A 15,063-nucleotide genomic window follows, 5' to 3' on the forward strand; every position below is an offset into this window, starting at 1 on the left:
GCTATTAAGGACAGAAAAAGTTTCAAGATTATTTTTAAAAAAGATATAAAACTAAATACAACATTAGACAGACCTCAATTGAATGTGTTAAAAGTAGCTTTAGAACTCACCATGCCTGTGCTATAAATTTTGTAGATGAGAAAGACTAAGAACATTCATCCTGACTTGTCTATCATTATAGAGATGGGTTTAAACAATCCCTTGAGAAACTATCAGATTTATTTCAAATGCAGTTAGGTTTCTTTTTGTAATGGTGAAATAACCTTTGTCTTTGGAGGGAAATGTAGGAAGGAATGAATAAGGAGTGTTTCTAAGCCTGAGACAGTTTTACCAGGCAAAGGATGCTGACTTCTGCAGGATGAAGTGGAGAGATCATCGTCAGAGGACAAGAGATTTGAAAAGCTTTAAGATGAGCTGTTTGGAGACTCTGTTATAGAGCCAATTAGATATTAATAACAGATTTTTGCAGCAGCAGTGAAGTCTGAGACAGGGTTAGATAATATCAATTTGTACAGAAGTTCATAAGACAGATTTCATGGCTTTCCACCAACCTGAACATGCTGGCCGTAAAGTAGCCTGCTTCCGAGAAATGGGGATTCATAAAGAGAGTGACAGAAAGAACACACCAAGGTTAGTGAGAGTGTAGATAAAATAGAGCACGCCGTAGCCGTATCCAGACACCACTGATGCAATTAAAAGGAGACAATTGCATCTGTGCTGTGTTCTCTTTAAACACGGGGACTGGATAGGTAGTCTGTCTTGATGTGACAATTATTTTCAAATCTGAAGTCTGATATAAATTTCAGTCAAATCTGAATTCATTTCATCAGCCCCAATCACAACCATGGGGCCCAACTATGATTTGCAAAATGCTTTCTCAACATCACATCTAAAGAAGTCTTAGGAGAGAGGAAATTGCATTCATCATATGCTCTCTTTTTTTTTCTCAAATAATGTCTTTATTGATATAGCTCATAGGCCATAATATATTCCTTTGAAGTATATACTTCAAGTGCTTTATTCTGTTCCCAATATTATACACTCATCACCACAAACTATAGAATATTTTCAACCCATAAAGAAACCCATTAGCAATCAACTCCCCTAGGATCACAGAATTTTCCATTTTAATTAATGCCCTCTCCCCCGAAGAAATTAAACTGAGTTATATCATTATGTGTGACCTTACACTGTTTCCAGTATTGTTCTTAAGCAGTCACATCTTGCTTGCCAGATGCCCTGCATTGTTTTTTGGTTTTGGTTCAATATTTATCTTTTCTCCATTGTTATTTGTACATTTTCTTGTTACCAGACTGAGTCACCTTGTTTCCTCTGTGTCTTGGTCATTCATTTAGAAACAGATGTCATTTTTCTGGATAGTAGAAATCTGTCTTCTTAAAATCAATAGTACACAGTCCCTGGTGACTTTGTTAAAACCCTGGTTATCATTATTTTAATTTCCTGCCCCACCACTGGTAGGTCTCACTTACTGACATTATTACTCTGTGGGAATAGAGAATAATTTATTTCCCAGGCATGATTCTAAACAGTTGTTAAATGCCCAGTTATATAATTAAGATTATTCCCAAGCAAAAGCAAAGCAAATCAGAGATAGAAGATAAGTAAAAGAGGAAGGAAAAAATAGAGAAAATTCTGGTCACATTCTATTATAGACAGGAGTGAAGCATTTCATTGTTTACTTTATTAAAAAAAAAACATGCTCACAAAGTTGACTCCGGATTTATGGGGAAAGCATATTTAACTTCTACTTTGGGGAGTTCATTAGACTGAATATCTGACTATGATTTTTTTGTTCACTAAGGATGCCAGTATTGAAAAGGAGCTACTATTTTGATGATAGGTGTTTATCCCTGACAGAAATGTGTCATATTTCCATTTGCACTGAATTAAAATATCCTCTTAAGTAAAATTAAAACCAATGAATTGAATTAATTAATTTTGCATGTGGTTCTGAAGTTTGAACTTGATTTGCTACATGTGAAGCAACCGCCCTGTCACTGAGCTATATCACAGCCAAGGCAATGAATTTTGACTCAATTTGTAGAATTTCTGCATTCTGTAATTTGGTATTTATTGTCTTCTGTCTTCCTGGTTTCTGTAATTGTTGTTTATTGCCTTTATTTTATTCCAGATAAGTAAATTTTATGTATCCCATCCAACTTTTCACAGACTTGCTAATTATATAACTTTTTTCTTTATCATGAACTATTGCAATAAAACAAAATTTTGGAAGTTATCAGAAAGTCTTCAGTTAAGAAATTCCTATAAGGGCTGGAGAGGTGGCTCAGAGGGTTAGAGCACTGGCTACTCTTCCAGAGGATCCAGATTCAATCCAACTATCCACATGGTTGCTCACAACTGTCTGTAGCTCAAGTTCCAGTAGACACAATTCCCTCACACAGACATATATATATGTAGGCCAAACACAAAGATACATTAAAATAAAAAAAATTAATAAAAATAAATGCCTATTATTTTTCATAGAACTGCAGAAGATACTAAAAAAATCCTAATTTTTACGTACCTCTTAAGTTTTATGATATACTCACTGATTTCTAAAAGCAATAAAACTGTGAGTAGTCTAGTCTAATGTGAACTGAAAAAATTTCAGAAATCTAAGATATTCCAAGCTGTTCTTATTGATCTCTTACATAAGTAAAGGCTTATGTCCTGGTAATTTCATGATTCTTAACTGTTATTCTAATTTAGTGTCTAGAGTATAGCCCAAACAATCCTAATTAATGTAGTATAGAACTAAAATATAATCTAAGTAATAGATATCTTCATTGTCCTCCTTTTACTGTATTTAACCACTTCGTTGCAGTGGTAATAAGGTGTTCCATCTGAAGCCTTTAATAATAACAGCTTACATTTCTAGGAAAGAGGCTGACGATAGTGCATGGTGACTTTAGAGATTAAATTGTCTTGCAGTGAAATAAATGTTATTTTGATACAGATAGAGATAACTATCGTATTCCATCTGGCTGATGGATTATGATGTGTTTTTATATGAAATGTTATTAGGCTGTTGAATTTATTATGGGCAGAACACATCCTCATGAACCAAGCATACATAATTTCATCTTAAGATGTTGTTTAGTTCGCCATCAATTTGCAATGCTTATAAAAGAGTCATTATCTTTTGATGTTTGTATAATAAAATCTTTTAGTCTAATTGACACATACTCAAAATATACTTACAATAACATTTGAACACAATATCACAGCATTTTAAAAATCCATTTAAATAGCCAAAAATCTTTTAGAAATAACCCCTGACTGGTGGATTACAGGTCAGATTTTCACTGTTAATAATGAGCCCATATTACCTCTGATCTTTTATGCTTTTATTCTTCTGGACTGACAGTGAAACTATTTTATGGGATACTGTCAGAACATGATTATAATGAAGATTAACAAAAACTCAAACAGGACTATTCTGAAATTCAGTTCAAAATGCTATGATTTTATTACCTGATACAAATCAGTTTATTTGAGAACTTATCAAAATATTGCAAAACTCTAAATGGTTTGGTTAAATGCCTATCTTCCTTGAGAGTTTCCTTAGAAGACTTATCATAATATCATGTGGACAACTAAAAGCATAGCCTCCTGAATGGGTTGGAGGAAAGAGTAGGAAAAGAGGACGAAGAAGAACAAGAGGACCAGAATAGGGTAAAGCTAGAGGCTAGGCTAAAAAATAATCTGTGACCTGTCGTATCAATACAGGGCTTCTCAGTACATGAATTAAGTCAGAACACTCATACCAATCAGAAACCCATGAATAACAGAAATATCTAAGCTCCAAAAAAGAATTAACATCATATTGCAATCTGAAAGTCATTGTGAAACCATCTACGAATCTTTACATTAGACTCCATAGCTCCTGACTTAAGAATAATTATAGTTTGTTTTTTGTTGGATATATGTAATTCATGTTTAAAATGTTATCCCCTTTCTCTTTTTCCCTTCCATAATCCCCCTGTCTGATTACCCCTTCCCCTGCTTCTATGAAGATGCCCCCACCCCTTCCTGCCTCCCTGTCCTGACATTTCCCTACACTGGAGCATCAAGCCTTGGCAGGACCAAGGGCTTCTCCTCCCACTGATGCCCAACAAGGCCATCCTCTGCTGCACATGCAGCTAGAGCCATGGGTCTGTCCATTTGTACTCTTTGGTTAGTCCTTTAGTCCCCAGGAGCTCTAGGTGGTTGGCATTGTTGTTCTTATGGGGTTGCAAATACCTTCAGCTCCTTCAATCCTTTTTCTTACTCCTCCATTAGTGACCCCGTTTTCAGGCTCTGAGCATCTGTCTCTGTATTTGTCAGGCTCTGTCAGAGCCTCTCAGGAGACAGCTACATCAGGCTCTTATCAGCATGGACTTCTTGGCATCAGCAATAATATCTGGGTTTGGTGGATGTACATGGACTGGATCTCCAGGTGGGGCAGTCTCTAGATGGTTTTGCTTCAGTCTTTGCTCTACACTTTGTCTCCATATTTCCTCCTATGATTATATTTGTTCCCCCTTCTAAGAAGGACTGTAATCTGTGTTAACAAAAATCTCATACATGTCTTTATTTCAGTTTATCAAATAACTTGTATGAAAGCGGTTCATTGATTATTGTATATTAAAGTATTATCCAATTACATTTCAGTGTTATCAAAGAAAGAAACCTGAGAAACATTGAGCTTGACAGTATCTAATAGATTTGTTCATGGGTTTATCTTATTAATTTGCTTGCAATTTCGAATCAGCTGAACACCTCAGAATATTGTCTTGTAACTAGTAAAATTCCATGGAGTTGTTAAAGCACATCACAAAGCACTCTTATTTTAATTGACATGTAAAATCCCAGTGAGTATGTCATCAGCTCATGCATCTGATTAGGTTGGCCCTGTAAAATAGTATAACCAAATGAAGACATACTTTTTGATGACATAACAATGTAGCATTCATTCACTGTGTATATGAAGAATCCTTGCACATTTAAATATCATTTTATTGACATATTTAAGCATGCTTTCTGTTCAAATATATTGAAGAGTGAGGTTTCATTGTGCCACCATGTTCCTACCAAGGAGTCCTATCACTGGAATGAAGCTATAACCATATTAAATAATATTAGGCTGAACATACAATTTTCCATAGAGGAGTTATGTATTCAAGAACTGTATCAGAAATCTGAACCACTGTCCTGTTTTGTTGTTGTTTGTTTTGTTTTTAAATAAGGCAGCAGACTATACCAAAGTAGCACACTGTCCTTGAGTTATTTCTGGATTAAAAAAATTAAAAGTGTCCACAGCTGTCATTTCACACCTTGCAGTGATTGCATAACTTAGAATGTCTACATCTACTCGGGCAGCAGTAATAAAAGAGATAATAATAAAGGTTAAAGACATAGAAGTTGGAACCATTCAAAATGTTAAACAATTTTCAGTATGGTTAGGTTGAGAGGCTAGGCCAGTATTCCTAGTATTTGGAGTCAGGATGGATAATTTGAGGCCAGGGATTTAGATGAGCCTTAGCAAGCGAACAAGTTCCTTTCCCATTACCAACCAAGACATAGTTACCCAACGACCCAGCAAAACATCAGTCCATGCAAGAACCCCTATCATTGTTTGGGCTGGCTAAGCAAAGGAGGCCCTTATATCACCAATAGATAAAAAGAGAATGTGATACAGCTATATTATTATATATTACAGTCAATAAAATAAATCAGTACTATGTGTTTCAGAATGAATAAACATTAAAATATTGTTTTGTTTCCCAAAATCTATATATACTTTATGCTGTTATTTCTATGATATTGCCAGCATTGTTTCTAGCTCCAGGATAGTAAAGAGGGGTTGGGATGTTGTAAGGCAGGGGAAAAAAATCTAGACATAATATTGGTTTGGATGGACTGAAAAAAGCCCCTAGTAATTCTGACAGTTTTACAACTATTAAAATATTTAAAATAATCAAATATATGAATTATTTGTGTAGATGATTGCACTACAGTCATTCAGTGAAATACAAAATAATGTATTTTCAAGAGACAACATATTTAAAGAATTCTGATACTTTTCTAAAGACAAGTTTCAATATGGGCGAATTATATGTTGCAAGTAGGTTTCTTATCCATTCCTTGAGAATGCATGCTTATCAAGTAATTTACTACTTTTATTTTATTTAGTGCATAGCTTTTTCCTGTTGTAGAGGCCTTAACTTTAGGAAGACTAGAATAAAATCTAGGCGCATTACTAATTCCACCACTACTAACCTGTAAAGTAAGAATAATTAAAAATTGTACACTACTATTGTGACATGAGAACCTGTGCATTTATATGTTATTAAGTATATATGCAGATATATGGGATTACATACTACACAGAATTGCAAAATAAATATGCACTTAATAAATTGTATCTTTTAATAGTGGTTCTATATTTGACTGGTAAGAAATTAACAAATATAAAGTTTATGATAAGCAACATTTTAAAATATAAGTTAAAGAGTTAAAAACCGTCCATTTATTAAACTAGTGATTATAATTCTCTTATTGCTATTTTGACAAATGGGAGAAGTCTCAATTCCAGTCCTCTCTCCCAGAACTTTATTTCTCTTCCCTGCGCATGTCTGTTTCCTCCCTTCCTTCCTCAGTCTACCTGCAAAGTCTATTATGTTTCTCCTTTCCAAGGAGGTCTATGTGTCTTCCCTTTGTATTCATCCTCTCTGAGTCTGTGAATTGTATCATGATTCCAGGACAATGACTTTTAAAAGTCATTGTCAACTGTGTTTATCAACAAGTTTAGGACCACATTCTTTATTGCTTACCATTTATCTGCCTTTTTCCTTCTCTCTTCTTTGTTTCTTTCAACTTTTCTTTTATTATTTCCTTAATTGTTGGATCTTATACAAAAGATGATAGAAATGTGGGTAGTTAGATAATAAACAGTACAAATATAGTGTTATATGTGCAATATATAACAAAATAGAGACATATATGGGCATCACCTAAAAAGGAGATTATGGTATTTACAAACTCATAAACAATTTGATATAATTAAAAACATCATGAATTTCAATATTTAATAACACCAAAATAGTTTCTAGTTATATTTAATATTTCCCCTAGGCACTTTAGTCTATAATTTTCGCATCTATTCTGCATCAAATTGTAGATGAGAATTTACAGTCTGCTGATTTGACTGGTGTTGAGTAAATATCATATGGATGGCTTATCTCTTTATTGGCCACCTTGGTCTCACTCTGCAGATGCCACTTGAATGTGGAGCCGAGCACATGGACTCTATCACTCGGTCCACAACTTACACTGTCCTCCTGATCCCCTTTCCAGATGGTTCACTCCACCTGACCTATTGCTTCTGTCCTGGGTGGATACAACTGCCTTGAAATTTTCTTTCCTCCATCGCCTGACACAAACATTATTCCAAAGCCAGATAGCTTTTTATGTAGGTTTATATATTAAAATTTTAATCTATAAATCCTCTATATAATAAGATTATATCTAATGGACAGACACAAACTGCCCTTCTATAAAAATAAAATTTATCCATCCATCCATCCATTTATCTATCTATCTATCTATCTATCTATCTATCTATCTATCATCTATCTATCTATCACCAACTATGGCCCTCAGGATCTAGGTCTGTTTTTTCCAGCTCCATCTTGATTTCTCCCTCAGTCTCTCTCCTCTTCCGTTTACCTACATTTTCACAGGAACTTCTCTACTGCCCAATAATATATCACCTTAATATCAGTCTTACAGCCTGGCGCTCAACATCATGTACCATGCAATGTGTAATGGTTGTGTCTCTGGGCTGCTGGCCTTGCCATTTCTTCCACACTTTTTCTGTATAAGGTGTGAAAATACAGTGATTTGTGGTTTAGTATACAAAAGGATTCATTTTAGCAGTATATTTTCTCTGTTGTATTATTTTAAGAAATTAAATTTCCCATTATAAGAACATAATTTGTTCATTTTTTTCTGAGTTTACATAAAAGTAATTCCTATTGAATAGGTAGTTGATTCTAAGGGGACACAATAACAACTCCTTTACCATTAATTTTAAGGAAGTGTCCTATATTTTGAAGAACACTTTTCGAGGAAAACAATAGCTTATTATTGATTTTTTTAGAGTGTTGAAACCAATAAAATTATATGAATGTAATAGGGCATTATGTAAATAGCAGCATTTTATTGCCTTTTGAAAAATACTACAATAAGATAATTTTAATGGTGCATTGTGTTTCATTAATGAGACAAAAGTAAGCAGATGTGGCAAATGGAAAGTCTTCCTCTGTCTTCTAGAATGTGCTTTGTATTGAAGAAGTAAGAGGTAGTATGGTAGTTCTACCCATATGTTATTCTTTTTTTTTTTTTAGAAGTTCTAAAAGCACAATTCAGAGATTATACACAATAGACTGAATATCCTTTAAAAATACAAAGTTGAGGTGTCTTGGAAATTAAATACAAATGGCCTATCAGACTTACCTATTTTGTTAGTTAAATATCACTTAGTAAATTACTATAGTTTTCAGTTAAAACACTGTATTTAGAAGTAGATTTCAACACTTGTAAGCTGAATTCTCCTGTTTCATATGATGAATTGTTCCTTTAGCATTTGTCTTACTGGTCTGATCTGGCCTCCTTTTAGCCAGTGGTTTTGGAGTTTATCCAGCTAGTATAGAGGAGCCAGTGTTCAGAATGTTGTGGGGTAGGACAGATAAATATGCTCAAACATGAGTATATAGTACCATTCTTTGCATTACAGTCAAGATGATTCTTTTGATTTTGGCACAGTGAACAGGGCAGGAACAATGCAAATTTTGAAGGTGGGAAATGGGAAAGAGATGAAAATGCGGAGAGCTTTGCAAAAGCCAGCATGCAGCCAAAACCAACAGCAGGTACGGCCATATGGCAATCAAATTAGAAAAGGCATTCTTTCCACACAGATTTCAGAGAATGGCAAAGTACAGACAGCAGGCATGGGGGGTGATTTACTCAGTGCATGTTGAGTTTCAGACTGCCTAGTCCCCTGTTCACTTAGGAGGGGAATTTAAATCGCTTTAAATAAACAGATACTGAAGAATTTTCTTAAAAGCTAAAAATAACATCTCACTTGTCTTCTACATCTAAAAGAGACTGTTAGCCAAATTCATATTTTAAAATAAAGCATTTGCTAGCTACTATTTCTCAAGAAATCCAACTTGGTAAGAATAAAGTTATTGTCATTATGTTATTTAATCGAAAAAAAGTTTTATAGCAACTTTAATTGAACAAAATCACCGGTAACATGATTAAAATTATTACCTGTAAAAGAATATTTTCTGGAAGAACTAAAACCCTATTTTTCCTCTAATAAAAGTTATTTGCTGAAAAAGGTGCTCGAGCTCTTCAATAACCTCTTCAAAAATGTTTTGAGATCTAAATGGATTATCCTATTGGTAATTATTTTAAATGCTATATTAATGTCATATTAAGCTGATATAACTTAAACAGTGTGTGGCTAATATCTACTTTAATCTGGAAAAATATACTTGCTTTGTTCTTTATTGCTTTTAGCCTGAAGGGAAATCTAGTTTGTAATCCACCTATAGATACTGATGGAAATCCCCCTACTTAATCAAATCATTCACAGGTAGAGTTTCTTTAAAGGGTGACAAGCTCACCCTCAGTGAGAATGAAGACAATGGTACTGTGTGAAAATAGATCTTCTTACTATACTTCTTCATAGGCAATACTACCTTTCCTTCATGATAAATATTTAAATACCATAGCATATAGATAACTAAATATATGGCTAGTAATATAACCTCTAATTACTTCCATGATAGTATTTTTTCAAACAGAATTCTTATATATATTTGAAAATAATAAACCATCTATTATCTATATAAATTATGGACTGGTATTCAGTCTCTGCATGGTATGTCTACCTCCCTGCTACTGAAATCAGTTTATATGGATTTGAAGTAAAAGAAGATAGCCAAGTGCTTAGAGATTGGTTTTGGTGACAATTTTTTTATATAGCTGCCAATCATTTTAGAAAATATAAAAGCTACAAAGAGTAGAAAACAGCAAACAAATCATAATTACTGCCTCTATCACTCACGTGGAAACATTTAATATTTTGGGATACGTTCAGTAATTATGAAATAAAACATACCACTAACGCCTTAGGATTGTACACTGTGCTATCTTCACTCTCTGTATGGGAAAATCCCTAAAAGAATGAGTTGGTAGGTTTCTTTCTTTCCACTTAACATATATCATATGTTATGTAAATCATAGATACACTATTATTTTATTTATTACATACATATATACGTTTAATAAATAAGTGATAATATTTTATATGACCTTTTGACCGAACAACCACTCCTAATTTCTTACCTTCCTCTTTCTCCTCTTCCTTCTTTTGCTCACCCTCCTCTCTCCTCCTCCTTCCTTTTGGTGCAGGCAATGCAACCGAGAGTCTTGACACTGAGCTCTATCCTCAGTCTTCAGTATATAAATGTATCCCATGAGTTCAGACCTACTCCACTTCTCAACTTTCATACTCTATTATCAGATGAAAGACAGTACTTTATTTATCAGTTCAATGTTGAAATGGTGTGTGACATTCCTCCATGATAACTGTCTGGTGTTCTGTGTGTTCCTCTTTACTTAACATTGTAATAATAAGCAGCAAGCTCAAATGCTTTGAATACAAGGAAGAGCACATAAGAGAAAGCTATTGAGGATTTACCAGTGGCAATGCTATGGTTTTAATTATGCCTCAAATATCGCAATGTGGCAAATTATTCAAGATATTATTTCTAACATCATATCATTGGTTCACTATTCGCATTAATCTTTCTCAGAACAAGTCACTTCCCCTTTGTCTTCCTGTCACAGTGAAGAATGAAAATGTAATTTCTCAGAGGCTTTAAGAACTGGAGAAGTACTAAGCGTGCCTGAAATTAAGTGATTAATAATTTACTTTTTAGGTCATGAATCAACTTCTTCAGATGCTAAGGACCACTTGCAACTCTAGAAGCGTGAACAGTAACATGCTCTTTTTTTTTAAAGCTTCAGAACCCTCAGAGGTTGGCTGCCCAACCTAATTAAACTTCAATCTTCTGATACCAAATTTATTTCTTCCTTGTACTGAATCTCCTCAGATCTTCCTGACAGGAAAACGTCACTTTGCCTGACAGCTGATAGACAGGTTATGTAGCACTATAATTGGAGAGAAAAGGATAGTTTCAAGCTACCGGCTTTAATGGCTATGTGTATGACTTTTTCTTTTTCCCTCTAAGCTCTCAATGACAGACACAAAAGGCCTTAGCAAATATGCCTGATGCCATTTTTTTCCTGCTTTCTCCAGGGGTAATTATCTTACTCCATCAACAGGGCTGTCAGAAATTGGGCACATAATTCAGCATTTAAATGAACAAGCAATGTAATCTTTCCTGTCTCCCAGTGGGATACTGTGTCGTTCACATTCTTCTCTGTCACCTGCTCACTCTTGATATATGTCCTGGACCCCGTCTCTGAATGGCTTCTCTCCCTTGTGTTTCACTACAGATGTTGGCTTCGCCTTGACACCTACTTCATTTGGAGTTTCATAGGACCAGCGACCTTGATAATTATGGTGAGAACTCCTAATTAACTATGCATGTCCCAGGTCAAGAAATAAGGTTTCCTCTATTTATGTACTAGCTATCTTAAATTTACATAGGTTAATTCGGAGGGAAAGCATGTACTTATATGACCCTACATAACTCAAGCAATTAGACACTCATTATAGTCTACTTTATAGTGTAAAGTAGTTCATCAAAACTGATGGAAAAGGAAAGTAAGCATTAGCAGAAGTAAATGGCTATGCAAGAATCCTGTCCAGTGTAGCCCACACAGCTGTCTAGACAATGAGAAAAAGATGACTTTTCACTTTGATATAAGCATATTTTCATTCAAAAATAATTAACACTGAAAAACAAACAGAAATTAAAATCATAAGCGAACACTTAGCTATTACTTACAGTATATTTTTCTTTCTTCATTCATGTGAGCTCTCAAGACTGTAATGAATATGGCACAACCGAAATCAGCATGTGTTTCAGGCTCTTGCTTCCTTTAACAGTTTTAGCTGAACAATACCTTTATTTCCCATATTATGTGATCTAATTTAAATGACTCTGTTAGTATCAGTGTTACCATTAATAGCCTAGGGCCCACAAGGTGGCTCAGGTGGGGAGTGCTTGTCACTAAGCTTGAGGAACTGAGTGAGATCCCTGGGAACCACGAGGGGACAAGAAAAAAAAAAAAGCACTCTGCAAGGTTTTCTCAATGTACACACCATGCATGCCCCTTCCGTGCCCACCCATCAACAGATAACGAAATGTAGCCAACATACAAAAACAAATGCACATTTTTGAAAGGAAGTGTTAACCACTTAGTTTTGAATAAAATGTAGGGCAAAAGTTTCTTACCTGACACCTTTTCAGCCAGACATATTTTGAAAGGAAAAAAATGGTTTAGATTTGAAAATGACAATATGGAGCAAGTACTACTGTGTGTGTACATATGTACATAGGTACATGCTTGTGTATATACACATACATATCATGGGAAATGCCTGGTGTCTAAAAATCAGTCTCATTCATTATTACTCAGATATGTGAGGGACTAGAAGTCATTTTCTAACCAAATACCATTACATTACCATTCATAACAGAAACAAAATTACAGTAATGTAGTAACAATGGAAACATTTTTATGGTTGAGGTTCACACATTATGAGAAACTGTATTATAAGTTTGCAGCATTAGGACGGTTGAGAACCACTGCTTTATAATGTTCATGTAGGGTACATAGGCAATGCCTTTTAGACTATGTTCTTTTAAATTATAGACATGTTATCTGTTTTGTGGCATAACAATACCAAGATAGATCATCTGCTTACAACTTAGTTTACTGCAGCATCAGAATTCAACCAGTATTTTCTGATCCATTTTACTTATGCATTCAAAATATACTGAAGTCATGGCTAGTATTTGGAGCCTGGTGTGTCAGTGTATGTCTGTAATCCCAGAATTAGGTAATCAAAGGAAGAAGGATATCCAGAAATGCAAGGCTAGCCTGCTATATATACATAGTGACTTACAGGTCAGCTAGGACTACGTGCTGAGAATGTTTGAAATAATAAATAAATCAAATATTTCTATATGTTAGTAATTTAGAATCTGAAAAGGTGCATCTCTAAAAACTGAAATTGAAAATATCTCTACTTAATCTACTGACAGGTTCATGGAATGTGAATTTAGTAGCTCTCTTAGAGTAATCCGTGTATTTGGGGGTTCTGTTTTCTTAAACATGCATTAAGCTTTGAGTTATTCCAAACTTTCAACAGCAGCCTTTTAAATGACCACTGATTTTGTATTTATTGTGGATTTGGCAATTCTGTGTTATTACAATTCGCAAAGTTGGCATCTTGCCTTTGCTAACGCATTAGATAGTCAGTAGTTCAATTTCTGTTAGAGTCTACTGAGAACTAATTTCTCAGAACAATTCACTGGTTACAGGGAATGGCCTTACTCCACCCCCACACTATGATTATCTATGAAACAATATCTTTTATATTTCAGCTGAATGTAATCTTCCTTGGAATTGCTTTATACAAAATGTTCCACCATACTGCCATACTGAAACCTGAATCAGGCTGCCTTGATAATATCAAGTAAGTGACGCTTAGTTTTGTTTTGATAGATTATACCTCAAATTTGTTCATAGCTTATATTGTCAAAAATTACACGACAAAATGATGTCAACATTCAATGTATTGATTCTGTTGAGAAAGGTAATTTACGGAGAGTTGAGGTAAATTGACTGGCATATAATCAGTGTAATGACGCCCTCTCTCAAAACCTTCTTTCCCCTATAATCGGTAATTTATAAATATGCTTTTAGTACCTGCATTCGCTATGTCTTAAAGAAGTGTGGCATTTCTAAATGAAAACAGACACTGCTTTGTAGTACAGTGACTGTATGAAGTCACTCACACTGTACTCCTCAGAGCTAAGGTGCCTGCAATGTAGTGATGGTTCCTGCAGCTATGGCTCCTGCAGGGATGCCACAAGCAAGCATGATACCCACAGCAATGGCACCTACTAAAATAATGCTACCTATGATCATAACGCTACCTACAATGATGCTATCTGCAGTGATGGTTCCTGCAGCAAGGACTCCTGAAAGGATGTACCTGCAATGATGGTTGCTATAGTAATGGTACCTGCAATTGCTTCTGTTAAGAGATGAGAACTGAGAGTACTTACAGTTACACGTCTGGAAAACGACCCTGACATACTGATTCTGACTATTCATGTAGTCGTTGCTCATAGCTGTCCTGTTATCCTTCAGAGAAAGGAGGGAGGAGCACTTTTTTTTTTTTACTCTTCACAAGTACAAGTTAAGATGTCTTATCCACAATGCCCTGGTGAAAAATTAGTCTGTATTTTTGAGTATTTCAGATTTGAGAATGTTTATCCAGAGCTTGTATATAGCTTGATGGTTGAGAGTTCCTAATCTGAAAATTGAAACCTGAAGTAGTCAAAAGTCTAAAGCTCAAAGATCTGAAACTTTTGGTCATTATGTTTGGATTTCAGAGCATATTGGATTTGCACTTTTCTCTCAGTGATTCTGAGCCTACATTTTTTAATTATAAATATATATATTCTAACTTACATCCCTTTAAACACACTTTTTCGTAGGAGATAAATATCTCCAGAGAATTTTTTACTTAATTTTATTTAACTTTAAAAATATATTAATTACATTTTTGCATATTTATTTTAAGACAAGTATAAGTGGGAATAACTACAAAAATATTAATATTTCACATTAACCTGCAAAGAAGATAAAGAAAAAAACTAAATTTCATTTTCTGAAAAGTCTCTGAATTCCTTGTTATGTGAAAATTCTATTTCAATTTACTTAATGGTCTTGATATCTGAAAAAGATATTAACATTGAGTGCACATTAGTTTTTTTTTTC

The 15,063-nt window shown here is 34.5% G+C and overlaps 1 protein-coding gene across 24 annotated transcripts in view; it reads left to right on the forward strand.

The window, feature by feature from the left end:
- Positions 1-15,063, forward strand: part of ADGRL3 (adhesion G protein-coupled receptor L3) — a gene marked incomplete at both ends in the record, with an annotated part of 454,743 nt that overhangs the window by 359,636 nt on the left and 80,044 nt on the right. For all 24 annotated transcript variants that reach the window (XM_080935836.1, XM_080935841.1, XM_080935830.1 and 21 more), the window contains 2 exons: positions 11,599-11,665; positions 13,659-13,750. In XM_080935836.1, the coding sequence (XP_080791962.1) occupies positions 11,599-11,665; positions 13,659-13,750 (159 nt within the window). The remainder of the gene's footprint in view (positions 1-11,598; positions 11,666-13,658; positions 13,751-15,063) is intronic.

The sequence above is a fragment of the Micromys minutus genome (genome assembly GCF_963924665.1).
Source record: "Micromys minutus genome assembly, chromosome: 1".
NCBI classification, from domain to species: Eukaryota; Metazoa; Chordata; class Mammalia; order Rodentia; family Muridae; genus Micromys; species Micromys minutus.